Genomic DNA, 14,963 nt, shown 5'->3' on the forward strand with positions numbered 1-14,963 from the left:
TAGATGCACCAGAGGCTGTCACTTTGGAGATAGTTGGACGCAATGAAGAAATTGAAACAGAAATAGGTACCAAATTAGTTCAAGGATCTTTATTTTAGCTGCATCATATATATGACTTTGTTCAGATCTCTTTATAGTTGATTGTCTAGTTAAGTCTGATTGAACGAATTGTCTGTGTACCCTTCTGGATCTGATCCATCTTCACATCTGATTATGTTTTGTTTAGTGGATTCTATGATTGATATACATTAAGTTCACCCTTACAGAGGCCGAAGATCAGGTTGTTGTTATGACCAGCAAGAGAAAGTGACAGTGATGATAAACCACAACTTCCCTTTTTAGACAGCAAACCCCACAGAATGATGTGTGAAAGATATCTGGTTTGTCCAGTGAGCAACAATAATAAGTAATCTCTTTAATATTTGATGCAGTCAAGGACATCATGCTGCAGAGAAATGAGAAACGTGAGGGATGACAGTCCTGGCAATGCAAGCATGCAGATCTATTACTGCTTCAAAGAATTTGTCTTATTGTCAAAAGCCAAAAATTTGACTAGCTGGGAAAAGGTTAGATAACTTGGTCTGCAGGCTTCACACAGTGTTGGAAACTATCCAAGATTTTGACCACAAAGCATCCAAGAGGCTGTATATAGTTCTTAAGAATATAACTTCACCTGTATTTTTGCTCTCCTGTGTTTGAGGGATTCTCCAATTTGATTACCTGCACAATTCTGCAAACACATATTCACCGCCTCTGTGGCTCATATGTGTATCTCATTTGCTCAGCTAAGACACCAGATGTTGGCTTACTTTCCACCTCACAAAGGCCAGTTAGTAGGTCCTTTTTCTAATGCCAACACCCCAATCCTACATCGCCTTATGTCTCCCAGTCTGCCAGGGCACTGTTCCTACACAGTTCTTATCACTTACTCTGCTCGTCCCAACCCTTACACGGAAACATGGTTCAGCATCAAATGATTATGAACCATAAGTCTTCTATGTCTTATATACTTTGATCAGATCATTTGGTAAGATCATTGAACTACCTGATGGCTGATCAGACTGATGGCATGGTGGAGAGAGAAGGGAATTTTGGAATTTCAAACCCTTCATGGTTTGGATGGTGCTCTATAGGGTTTCCTTGAAAAAAACAAAAAGCTGTTGTGCGCAGTGAAAAAGCTAGAGTTGCAAGGTAGATGATAATATTCTTCTAGGTCTATGTTTCAATCTGTACAATTGTGATTTGGATTTGGATTTGTAAGTTCTAAATCTAAGGGTGCCACATTTTCAGCTCGACCTCGCTTTAAAGATTCTTAAGCAGTTTCACTGGAAGCATCCACCCTGTTAAACCTTGAGAAGTCTGTTTATAATGTATGTTCTCAGAGTATTCCTGGACAGGGTTACTTACTGGAAAGCATCTGTGCATAGTGTCCTGAACAAGAACTAGTGTGTGGCTTTTGTGGTTTACTGAAATGTGTTCTGGATGTGTTCCCTGGAAACGGTGCTGGCATAACCTAGAAATGGTGATGTAATGTTTTAGCTAACCTCAGGATAAGCTTTCCATGACAGTGTTTAAATTCAAATGCCTTGCAGATCATCAGATTTCACACTCCACAGCTCCAGACCTTTGCCTTTATTTTCCCATGTGCACTGTTGTCTTTTTACTTTTGCTCTTTCTTATAATTAACCAGAATTTAAGGCGTGGTTCCTTTACACTTCCAAATAGTGTTTTGGAGTGGTATGGAGTAGCTGACTGGCTAAGTTAATTATTCATGCATTCAGGATTATGCTGATTTCCAGGTGTGGTGCTGGGATGAGAATTTCTCTGGGAGAGGTCAGCATGGGTGCTAACAGGTTTTGTTACTTCTTACGTTGTAGTATACGGTTTAGCTGTCATCATCAATTGGTTATAATTCCCCTTACCAGTTACTTACTTTTACATCCCTGGGGCACTGGTGATGGGTTGTCCTCTGCTGTTTTCTGTCTGCAGCACACAGTTTTGTTCCCTGAAGTCTGAAATGCTTTGGCCTATTTAAACTTTTCTGGCTGTTACAGCTAATCTGAGATAAAAGTGTGGATGACTCTCCCTCTGTAGTGGAGTACAACAGAGCTCTGTGCGTGGTTGCCAAAGCCACTGCCACCATGGCACACATATGAAAGGGGCTATTAAGCCCATAAGGGAACACAGCTGCTTGGATATGAGGTCTGGAAAGCTGACATTTTATTGCACTGTGAACATGAATGTCACTTTTGACTACATCTTCTTATGTTATGCTTTATGTAGGTAAAGAAGAGATACTCAATTGCACAGGTTTCTTGGGTTACGATATGCAAGAAGATGCCAGCCTCTACTGGTTGATTAATGAAACATTTCCAGAAAAATGCTCAGATATCCCCAAGAATGACCCTTTGATATGCGAAGAAGAGTTCAAAAAACTACAGTAGGTTTCCAGTAAATACTGAACTTCTGTTGTGTGTGATAAATTTCTGCATTTTATGGACTGCAAACTCATTAAAATGTCTGAGGTTCTTCTACAAACTTTTCCTCAAAATCTGCCTCTCAACTTATTGTAGATTTCTATGCAGATAGTTTTGCTAACACCATTCCTTGTTGCAGTTTGGGAAACAAGTTTTACGTCACAAGGCTACTATGGATTAAAAAAGTAAGAGATGAGGACTTGCATCACAATTTCACCTGTAAGCTGCAAGCTGATGAAGCAGTGCAAATAAAAATAGTGAAATTGAAGAAAGGTACGGTATAATCTATGAACAACATTTCTTATTTTTAATTACTAATCATGCCAGCCTCTCAACAGAGGAAGCAGGGTACTGATCCAGATATGTGTGTGTGCTGGTAAAGACCTTGGTTCCTCTGGGGTTTGATTTAACAAGCTCTTTGGGTGATTCCTTGTGCTCTGAGATGGGGCAGTAGGGATTGCTGCTCCTTCTGCTACATCAGCTGTGTGAGGGCTCCACAGTTAAACTGATGGTGGTGTGGATACAGCTGGGGGAGGCTGAGCTAAGCTCTAGCTGATAGATCCCTTTGCAGCAGTTTGTTAGATTCCATGATAAAATATCCTCTGTGCTCTCCAGTGCATCACATTGGTGGGATTATCGGGGTTGACTACCTAAACCTCAGTGCAGCCCAGTGTCTGTTATTTGGGCCACTTTGTTTATTAAGCAGCTCTTTTTCTTTTTTTCTTTTTCTTTTTTTCTTTTTCTCCCTTCTTTCATGGAAAGTGTAATCTTTGATATTCCTGCTAATGCCTCACACATTTTGGTTGATAATTTCTTAGAAAGGTAGAGTCAGGGACTCTATATTTCTAGCTTTGGAAAGCTGAACTCTACTTTGAAGTAACACTTCACATCTATAGTCCACACAGCTTGGAGATTCTTGGCAAATGGGCATTCTCTGCTTGTTTTCCATCTCTCTTAGACCTTTCCAAGGTTTACTGAGAGGAAATATTTAATTCTGTAAGTGTGAAAATAGACTAGTCAATCTTAAAAGATGTAGTACATACTAAAACAAATGAAATACAGACTACAGTGAGCATGACATGATGTCTTCACAGAGGACTTCACAAAGATTTAATACTTAAAAATTGTATTTGGAATTGAAAAGGGGAGGATAATAGAACAAATCAATTTAAAAAAGTAAAATAAATCTTTAAAAAAGTAAAATAAATCTTTAAAAAAGCCTGAAAGAGAGTAGAGACAGAAGCAAAAGAAGATCTTGGGCAAAGAGATTAAATGGGTCATGAATGGCTGTTATGGATGGGCTGAGAGAAGGGTAGGGAATAACACAAAATGATAGAGATCCTGAAGAGAACTCATCATAAAAGTGGTTGACCCAGTATAGTCCTCCAGTCTGGGATGCTGTACATCTTTGAGGACTTGTAGTCTCGGTATTGATCCCACATACATCTCATTTATGTGTGTGCAGAATGTGCGCAGACATGCAAGATTAATTCTCCATTTTTTAGAGTAATCTATGTTCTGTAGTTTTTCTCCATCTCAGGATGAATGGGATGCGTGTGCACTTGAAATACTGGCAGGAAAGTATTCACACAAACTTTTCAGTTTGGGTAATTTTAAGGTGCCATTAAATTGCCATGCAATTTACTAAATTAATCTTGTCCTATAATACTCTTTGTTAAGGCCTTAATTTCCTGGGCTTCTCTTTTACAGGAAACACCCGAGATCTGCCAGTGCACCTTTTTACAACTGGAATGATTCTTGCTGTACTACTTCCATGTATTGTAATAGCCATGACAGTTGTCTGTGTGATGTTCAGAGTAGACTTAGTTCTATTTTACAGGAACATATGCAGAAGAGATGACACTGCTGGAGGTATGACTTGGCTAATGCTGACATTGAAAGTGAGTGCTGATTAAAAAATAGCTTCTGGTAGGCTCTAAAAAACAATCGTTATAGAGGAAGGGGCAAAATAAGTCCAGGAGTTTTGTAAGTAGAAACAGCAAGGAATATGTGAAAGAGAACTTGATTGTCAAGTTAGTGTGTTATCCACCTTGTGGTAATAAAGCAGACAAACACAGTCAGGAAGTTGCCTCTGGAACAGACAGTGGAAGGGACATAGCTGGCTGCTGTTCCAGCATGCTTTATTGTACAATGTTCTTCATCACAGAAGCTGGAGAATTGTTGGCAAATGTGTGGAAGTATACAGGTAATCTATCTGCAGGGAGGATGAGCACCCTGGAGTTGACAGACCATTTGTTGTTTCTGTTTTCAAATTTATTTTCACCTAACTGATACCTTTCTGCTTCAGGTTAAAGTGCTTCCTTGTCTGTAGAGGTCATTGCAGTGTTTATAGGTTTGTCACTAAATGCACTTGAAGAGAGTACACTGCCAGTGTTTTACCAAGCAACTTTGCTGGGACCTTGACTTAAGGAGCAAGCCTGACAATTACCTAACTCTGGGTATAATTTTCACTCTCTGACTGTGTTTCTGAGAATTGTAGTGAAAAAAACCTTGCTGTGTATGTGTACCTGATTTCCTTAGACATCCTCAGTCTCTAAATCTGCTTGAATATACCTTGAATGAGCTGCAGTGGTTGGAGTTCTCTCAGTAATGGGTGAATGTCATTTATGCCTGCCAGGATTATTTATTTTTCCATTCATGCTAGGGAAGAAGCATAGTTTATGATTCAAAACTATGTGTGTTATTGTATCAATCCAGACAGTTTTGTTGCAAGTTTCAATTAGAGATTGCTTAATGTGGTAAGCCTGGACTGCTTAATGTGGTAAGCCTGGTTTCTAAATTGGTCTTACTTGTATTTTATGTTTATAAATTACTGGCCAATATATGACCAGACATGGTATATTCTTATAACTCTAAGTCATTAAAATAATACACTAGCTTATTTTTTCAGTACCTGTTCTACAGGACTACTTGGTAGCATTAGATGAAAGGTAAAATAATTGTGAAAATGGGCAATAGAACTTATATAACTTTCTTATCAAGTTGCAGACATGTTGAGCATACTAGTCTGTAATAAGGAAGATGTTTCTGGATGCTTTGATACTGAGACAATAATTTTGTAAGCCAGAATGGTGGATCAGATACTGTATTTCTAACGGTTGCCAACAAGAAAAAAATTGGTGATTTCTTTCCAGATGGAAAAGAATATGATGCTTTTGTGTCTTATCTGAAAGACTGTGCTTCTACTAGTGAAGAAGAGAGAGAATTTGCTTTGAAGATATTACCAATGATACTAGAAGAAAATTTTGGGTACAAGTTATGTATATTTGAGAGAGATGTCTCTCCTGGAGGAGGTAAGTGTATTGATTATTCTTGTCATTAAATAGACACATCCTTTTCATGAATATATGAACATCTGCAGTGAGAAGAAAATCTGACAGAAGTTCTTTGCATTGAAATGCTACATGTTCATTTTATCTAGGCTGTGTTTGCATGCAAAGGCAGCATAAACACATTTTATACATTTTATATATTTTTATGAATTCTTATATACATGCACACATACCTTTAATTACACATTCAAGATAAGGTGAAAAAGCTATCATGGAGAAAATCAGGGTGAGAACACAGAGAACGTAATGTGCTTCATGGTAATAGCACTCTTGCTCTGCTTTACTGAGGGCAGGCATCTATGTCTGAACTCATGCTTACTGCACTGAGCAGTTGATGGTTCTTTTACTCAGATCCTCAGGTAACTCACATGTTTGTCTGTCTTCAGTCTGGCAGTTGATAGCATGTTTTGAATGCAGTGGGAGCCATAGGGTTAAGAAAATATACATGAGAACATGGCATTTTGTTTCCCTATATTACTAATGGCCTTTTACAGATGCTTAAAAAGAAAGAAAGAAAAAAAAAAAAGATACTGGGGGATTCTATTTAGTTTGAAGGCCTATTTGGAGAATTGGATTTCCTTGTTAAAAACACAGAGCAATAAGCTTAATCGCCCTCCTTCCTAAGGCAGGATCTTCCCTTCATGTGTCCTTTCCTGACATGTTCTTCTAACCTGAGAGAGATACCATAACTTTCCCAATCCATTTTGAGTGTTAAAAAAGGCTTTTCTAAGTGTTCAGTCTGATTCTTCCTTGCAGTAGTTCTAGCTTATTTCCTTTTCTCTGGTTTGATCCACTGTGAATATGGAAAACAGATTGTTTCCCTCTATTTACAGGAGCCATTGGTATATTGCACTACCCTTGCCAGCCTCCTTCTCCTCTCTGTTTTCTCTTCATTGTGTTACTACTACAGTTTGCTTTCTCTGTCCCTACGAGGCACGTTTTCTAGACCTGTTGTCTCTGTAGATCTCATTGTCGCATGGTTGTGGAGACAGAGTTAGAACTCATTCTGTCATCACATGATGGTCTTCTCAGCCTTGGATTACTGGCAATAGATTTAGGGATTCAGTGAAATAAAGGAAGGAGTAAACTGAGATTTACTGAATATTCAGGTGGCTGCTGGTGACTTTGTGTGGAATCTCTCTAATGGTGTCCATTATGAAAGAACGAAGAGACATCTGGCTGGAGGAAGAATAAATTTTGCTGTCACCTTCAGTCCATGTGACTACTGACAGACAGCTGTCTCAGGTAGCTGGAGACTGTATTTTTTTATCTGTCCCAGAGAACAGGCTTTGGCCCTGTGAGAATTCATTTTCACAGACTCATGATCTGTAATGCACATTAATCTCTTCTTAAGGGCAGGATGTTTCCTTGCAGTCACTTCATAAGGGGAATATTTTTGGTACATGTGCAATTGTCAAAGGAAATCAGTTCAATGCCTGTCCTTTCAATTTAGTTTAATAACACATTTATCTTTAATTTGCAGCTGTTGTTGATGATATCCATTCATTCATTGATAAAAGTCGAAGATTAATCATTGTACTGAGCCAAAACTACATTTCTGACACAGCCATATATGAACTTGAGAGTGGACTACATAAAGCACTAGTTGAAAGGAAAACTAAGATCATATTAATTGAATATATGCCTATAAGTGACTACAATTTCTTGCCAGAATCACTGTCTCTTTTACCATCAAAGAGGGTTGTGAAGTGGAAAAAGGATAAATCCCTTCCTGTGAATTCCAGGTTTTGGAAGAACCTTCGGTACCTGATGCCAGCGAAACCTACCAAGTCAAACACCAAAGGGCACTGTAACAATCTAGATCTAGGCTCAGAAGGGACTCAACCATGGACTGGGGGCTGTGACTGTAATGCAGTCATATAGCAATTATGGAGACGGAAGATGCTGCAGAAAATTGCCAGTTTTGCTAAATTCAAATAGAAAACACAAACTGTGCTTATTTTATTTTAATATGGGAGATAGTGCTCATTAGAGGCCAAGTCTGAGATAAAAGAAGAATATATGAAACGTCACAGTGGCTAAGATGATGTTAATTCCAGTGCTAAATGCTATTCCAGAGACAGTTTCCTCAGTAGTCTACAGAAGGAGCTGAACTCTGATTCTGTATAGGTCTTAACACCTGGCACCAAGAACAACCCATAACCTTTTGGTTTCACATTTTCCTTCTTGTAAAATGACGTTAGTTATACTTGCATACTTCTTGAGACCCCTCAATGAATTTATCAGTATTTACAAAGTATTATGATTTAGATGCTCTCAGTTTTGTGTTTTGGTATTTCCTAAGAATCCTGCTTGGGTTCTGACCAAATGGCTCCTGCCCTAGGGAGCTTGGCATATAGGGTTTAGGCAACATTGAGCAGAAAAGTCAAGTGAAAATGGAGACAAGGAAGGATAGAAGGAATCAGACGTTTAGTCAGGCTAACTGCATTCACTCCTGAGTTGTGTGTGGTCTAGACAAGCTAAGTGGCAGTGATTTGGAGGAATGGTAAAGTCTTCTTTCATCCTCTAATTTAGCTGAGAATACTGTAAATTGTCATTTTGGCAGAGAGAAGAGAGGAATGCGATAGAGCTAATAGTACTTTGTCCACGGACACCAATATCTACGTCATATCCTGAGCTACCTTCAGCTGAGAGCTGCAGAGGATTTATGCAAAAATGAGCTCTTCAGTATACAAACATCTATTCCTAACCCTTTAGAACATTAGTACCAGTACCTAGCATTATTTTCCATAATAAACCTAGCAATGCCATTCAAAATCATGATCATACTCTGTCACTATTAGCTGCCTGGCAGAAGATGACAATCGGACATATAAGTTCCTGGAAACAATGGAACTCTATTTCCTCCTAATACCAATGGGGAACAAGTATTGGAAAATTATTTTGGAAGAACTTCAGTCACTTTGCTAGGAGACCATCAAGGCTCGTCCCACTCTCATCACTGTCTTGAATTCAACTAAGGCTAGTTCTGAGGAGATATATCTTTGATACTGACACTTAATTCATGCAGCTCTGTTATCTTCTTGGTGCTCTTGAGAATACAGTTGTAGTGATGGATGTTACAACTGTCTCAGGATTTATGAGAATGAAATACCTTGTTGTTTTTCAAATATCCCCTAATCACACAAATGAGAAGGAATAGAGGAATAAGACAAGCATTTTTGGTGTCCTTCATATCAGCTCCAAGAGGTCTCCCTATTTCTGTCATGCAACTGAAGAGCTGTCTAACTGTGGTACTTAGGCAAAAGCCTTCCTCCACCTTAAGCTTTTACCAAAGAGGGTTTCTACTGTGTAGATAAGTGTGCCTTTATATTTCTAAATCTTTCTCAAAGTTCAGTTCTTTTCCACCAGTGTTTCCTGTTTTAACATTTAATATGTTTCCTTTTTAACATTTTTCAGCAGGACTAATGATTGCCCGTACTTCAGAAGTGCCAGTGGTTGTACTGTGCATTTCCATTCCTTGGCCATAAAACTAACAGAAATGGTGGTAACCTTCCTGGTACTTAACCAATATGTTACATTTACTCCTCAGCCACATTGTTTTTCATATGTTGTCATCAACACATTGCCTAACAACATAAATTGTCAAATGTGAATATGAAGAGTGCACAGAGTTTATTTAAAGCTCTGGACTGAGCCTGCCCTCTGTGAGAATCAGCTATTATAAAGCAAGATTGGATTTTCTGTGAACTCCCCCACCTCAGCTTGGAGAGGTAATATAGCTAATCCTCACTGCCCATGCCTTGGTAAAAGGAGACAAAGGAAATTAAGTCTACGTTAATGCCAGATGTTGTTTTTAGTGCTCTTATATCCAGAATTACTGACTTTAACCAGGGCTTGGAAATACCTGCTTTCTGTTTGCCAATCTCTAGAGAAAAGAAGTTGCTAATGTGACTTTTATAGACTGTAGTTGTGCTGATTTGCCTAATCACGTATATGTCAATTTACAAGTGACTTCACATGATAGTTGGTTTGAAGTAATGGGTCATTTCAGTGATTTCTGTAGCATTTCTGTTACATGTTTTTGCTCTGAATAAAACTTTATTTCCCCCTCCACGCAACAGTGGCTTCAGTTTTTGCTGCCGTTAGACAGCAGTAAGTGTCAAAAATTGTACTTCTAGTAAGAAACATAATGCAAGAAGCAAAAATATGGTTAGACCTGCTCTCCATGAGCAAAAAATATCTCTTTTGTACTGTAAAAAAAAAAATAAAAAAACCCAAACCTAATCCAACCAAGTTTTTGGAATAATTAATTTCCTAAAGAAGGATGCAGATGGGATCAGCAATGGGAGATCTGTTGTAAGACAGCAGTCTTGAAGATTCTTGTCTTTCTTGTGCATACTACAACATGATACTGACTGTGAGAACATAATCTGCCTGTATTTTTTGTTTGACTATCATTCCTGTTTGACTATCGTCTATCAAACACAATACAGGCAAGAAAAAAAAAGGGGGGGGGGAGGGGGTTTCAAGGTTTTCTTGTCCATTGATAGTTTTAACTTATATGTAGGGAAAAGTTGAGGCTATCATATATAGTACCAGTATTATAGTGTAGCACTGTGTAAGGGCCTAGAAATATAGAAGGTTTATAAATGTTAAGTTGTCCATGAGCCCTACCCTGTGTGGCTACCGTCAGTGTCTGCACCAAGTCTGGAGAGACTCGAGTCTGCAGAGAAGGGAGGTCCCTCCAAATGGACACTACATACAATTCCATATCCATAAGTATTTTTTTTCCTATAAACACTTCTGTTCCTCTGTTGTCATCTGCATTCTTTACATACATATGATGAGAGGTAGAATATGTCATTCTGTATCCAAGCTTCAGGACAAATCCTCTCTCTTCCACCTGTCTTCAGATTGTAAAGAAAGCAGGAGGTTTGCAGAAGCGCTAGAGAACATAGGGAACTGCAAGAGACCTGGTAGAAGATTTGCTAGTTATGTTGCAGAACAAGTGAAGATGTGTGCAGAAGTAATTTGTCAGTAGCACGTTTACCAAGCTAGAAACTAAACAGAAATTTTGCAGTCAGCTCAAAAATGAGTTGTCCAACATGGCGACACACTGTGGGCACATGCCTATTGCATGTGCAGGGCAAGGTTACTGTATGCTGGATATGTCAGGGCCTAGAGGAAATACGCAATTGATTTGTGCAGGAAGGTCCAGAATTTTAAGTGTCACGCCCAGAAGTTGATAGATTGATTCCTGGGTTCATTAAAGGCCATAAAAAGTGGCAAGAAAGTAAAGATTGGCAGACATTAGTCTAGCCAGGAAGAGTACTCTAAAACTGTGCTTATATATTAAAGTCATCCTTTTCAATCATGCTTTCTTGGTGAAAGTAATAATAATAATAATAATAATAATAATAATAAATAAATAAATCTTAGAAAATAATTAGAAATGAGCTTGCATGGAAGAGGCAACTTTTAACTCATTAAATCTTATGTTTATTTAATACACTTTTTGAAACATTGCCTTTCTAGTGTTATGCTTGTGACGTAGTTATAAAGTGTTCAGTGTTTTGAAACAGAAAATGTGATTGCATTTTTGGGAAATACTTTTCTGGTTTAGTAGCTATAATTAAATATGGTGCCTGAGTGAAACGGTATTTACTAAGCTTTCTGCAACAGCCACAAGTTACATAAGATACAAAATTGAAAAAAGGCCCCACTAGAATCTGTTCCAGTTTTGATCAACTCATGACAGCTTCCTGCGGTTCAATAATGCAAATTCCTGAACTGCAGTGACAGCAGCTGCAGATAGACCACAATAGTCTCGTTTTTGAGTTTCGCTAAATATATAATCATCTCATTACAGGGCTTTGTCTCTTAGATTGCATTGTTTGATCTTCCATCTGGCCTCTGTTACTGGGATATAGCATATACATCAGTGAGATACACAACAGTCCAGTGTAATATATTTATTATTACCTATCAAACACAAAAGCAATAAAGTTCAGTACTTTGATGGCTTAAAATATTTATGGAAGACAATCAAATTAACAGTTTATTGTTCTAATTTTTTTGACAACTTCCATAGTTAAATCAGTTTCAGTCATTTGCTGGAGACATTATTTCAATATGTGGTTACAAAACTGTTGACTATATATTGCAAGAAAATTGTAGCTGGTCGAGTTTTTTTGACTATGGTGAAGGAATGCTGTTCCGTAAGAGGATCCAAAACTGCTTGTAAATCTGTATGAATCTGACTTTTAGTTAAACAACAACAAAAAACTACTGTGCAAATTTAAAAGTGACAGTGAGTTTAGAAAAGGAAAACTCATAATACGGTGGTGGTCATCTGTCTTGGGTTTATGTTTCTTGGCTTCCAGTAAGTGGACTAGACTACCAAGAAATTCAAGAAGGGATTGCTATTGAATTTGAAGTACTAGGCAATCTTTCCAAATGAACAGTGATAAAGATTGTAAGAATGAAAAGGTTTTGAAGGTCTGAGTCACAAGCATTTTTTTTGCTCTTTTCTCTGTTTGCAAGAGGTATTATTACTGGTATTATTACACCCTAATGCCCAAGACAGACTGTACTGTAGTGCAGAAGATTTGTGCTAAGTAACAAGACCTTCCCTTATTTCCCAGGGGAATAATAGGTGAATTACCTTACTGCTCCATAAGCCACACTTGACAACATGCCATTCCACTGACTGTATAAACTAGTACAAACCGGACAGAAGTTCATGTTTAGATATTGTTCAACACCTCCTGTGATAGCAGAACCAACACCACCGACTCAGTGTAGAAAATAATTGGAGTGGAAATTTTCTTACCTACTCAGTGTTAACCATAGCTGGGGAGGGGAGGACGTATGTGTGAATGTGTTAAGCCAGAATAGTACCAGAAAACTAAAGAGACTTAATTCCTCCCACTAGTACAAGACTACATACTGAGATGGTACATTTCCCCTCCTGCTTCTCGGCTGACAAAATGCTTGAGCAAAAGTGAGATGGACAAGGTAGGAGATGGACCCCCACCTTGACTTTCCACAGGGCTGGGAAGACATTCCTGAGAATGGGGCCTGCAATTTCCTGTAGCTGTAGCATAAAGTATGCTGAATGAGTGAGCAAGTGAGTGAGTGAGGGGAGAGGAAGCAGAGAGGAAGTTCTGGATTGGTCTTTTACCTTCTCTTTTGTAAACGTGCAAGGGGAAAATAGGAGCCTGGGAAGTACATTGAGTGAGACTGCTTTTTTAGCATATATATTAGTTTTACAAAAGAGGACGGGTGAATTGGGGCAGAGACTCAGTCAAATATTTGATTCTACTTGACAACATTTTCGTGTGGTGTGGTTCTGGCAGCATGACTTTCAAAATTGTATGTGACTCGTGCTTCTGTTGTATCCTGCTCTAGTAATTGGACTGACCTATTAATTGTTTTAGAATTTATTTAATAAACATATTAATTAGAGAGTACTAAAATGAGCACTTGAAAAGAATGAAGCGTATTTATCTTTGTAAGGTGTGTCTTTGGGAAAAATCCATCTTCTCTTTCCAACAGTCTGAAGTCTTGACTTTGTTTATGTTGCACTCCATAAATCCTTGAAGGGAAAAGATAAGTAAACTTATTATTATTATTATTATTATTTTTCCATAGTCAGAAAAGACACCTTCAAAAGGCTTAACTCTTTATACTGAAACTTACAAAGATACATTGGAGTGTTCTGTAACTTGTAAACCAAAGATATACTTTGTATTGGGACAAAATACTGAAGGTATTTGAGGAGACAGTCAGCAAGCGTAATCGCCAGTGGGCTCCATTTGGGAAGGAGCAAAGGGATAAACACATGGTTGAATCTGAGAATACACATCCTATATCTCCAAATGCTCAGAACCCAACATAGCCAAATATTAATACTGGACATTGCCTAAAGGAATATGTACATGAACATAGGCAATGCTGAGTTCACTTGCTATACAGCAAAAAGCCTTTCCTAGCTTCTTCCTATGGACCCTGAATGAAATGGAGTAATTGTCTCAGTCCGCAGTAAAGAGTGATCTCACCAGGGAAGGAGAAACAAGTCCTCCTGGGCTTGAAATGTCTGGTGCAATCTGAGGGACCAGTGTATCCACATGACCTCTATTGAAATGGGGAGAACTGTAATGAATTAACAAGAAAGTGCTGTCAGACGTCTTTTTGTATTTAGAGTCACTGTGCAACCTGTCATTTAAGGGTTTCATGTCCATACAGGAAGCCTGGAAGAGGGGCTGGACTCTCTGGGAGTGTATATGCTGAAAGGCTCTGCCTGCCTTGCCAGTCCAATGGGGAAGTCACAGGCAGCTGTGACTATTCATTTTTTTCTCCTACCAAAGCCCCACTAAGGTAGCCAACAAGGCTAAACTGTGAGGGCACAGAAAGAAAGTAATAGCCCTCATATAACGCCTGCTTGCAGTGCATGTGGAAAGAGACTACAGGCAGGGAGAACTTGCCGGTTATAGTGAATATTGATCTGTGTTGTACATTGTGCATTGGGTAGCTTGCAGATTATTGACGTTACACACTTTTATGAACCATCCAGTAGCAGCATTTGCGGGGAAAAAAAAAAAAAAAAGTTCTTTTACCCTTTCTGCTCTTAAATGAAGCAAACTAAAAAGTCCAATGCATTTTTGACAAAAAGCAAGTAAAAGATTTTAAAACTCAGAATGCTTAGATCTCTTACTAGAGGCAATTTTTTTTCCCCTGATCTTTTTACAAGAAAATTACCCGGAAACTTTGAACCTAGTGCACCTAAACTGAAAAAGGAAGGGATGATGACACTGAGGTAGAGGAAATTCTTGTAAAGGAAACAACTCAACAGTGTTCAGCTAAAGCTAACCACAATTTGTATCGTGTAGTGTAGGATGTGCAGGTAAGATTTTCAGATAATTTCTTTTTTTAATTAGGTTTTAGCTTCAAATTTAAGTCCTCCCCCTACCTGCTTGACAAATGAGTTGTTTTTATTGTCTTTGAATATGCATTTTAAAGTAAATTGGTTTTAATTACTTTGGCAAAGCAGTGGTTCCTTAGTAAGTAGTTTCATCAGAGTATTTTTTGTTTCATAGGCATGGTGAACCTATTTTTCTTCTCCTGTGTGACTATTTGTAATCTTGCTCTTATAATTAGATTATCTTTG

The 14,963-nt window shown here is 38.3% G+C and overlaps 1 protein-coding gene across 14 annotated transcripts in view; it reads left to right on the forward strand.

The window, feature by feature from the left end:
• Nucleotides 1–14,963, forward strand: part of LOC310889643 (interleukin-18 receptor 1-like) — a 47,986-nt gene that overhangs the window by 14,268 nt on the left and 18,755 nt on the right. For 11 of the 14 annotated variants that reach the window (XM_083817445.1, XM_083817436.1, XM_083817442.1 and 8 more), the window contains 5 exons: nucleotides 4–66; nucleotides 2,284–2,440; nucleotides 2,617–2,750; nucleotides 4,188–4,349; nucleotides 5,633–5,791. In XM_083817445.1, coding sequence (XP_083673571.1) covers nucleotides 4–66; nucleotides 2,284–2,440; nucleotides 2,617–2,750; nucleotides 4,188–4,349; nucleotides 5,633–5,791 — 675 coding nt within the window. Of the gene's footprint in view, nucleotides 1–3; nucleotides 67–2,283; nucleotides 2,441–2,616; nucleotides 2,751–4,187; nucleotides 4,350–5,632; nucleotides 5,792–7,313; nucleotides 12,812–12,831; nucleotides 14,700–14,963 lie in introns of those variants that run through there. The other 3 variants (XM_083817441.1, XM_083817439.1, XM_083817440.1) reach the window with 3 other exon arrangements.

Source organism: Anser anser (assembly GCF_964211835.1).
Source record: "Anser anser genome assembly, chromosome: 1".
NCBI classification, from domain to species: Eukaryota; Metazoa; Chordata; class Aves; order Anseriformes; family Anatidae; genus Anser; species Anser anser.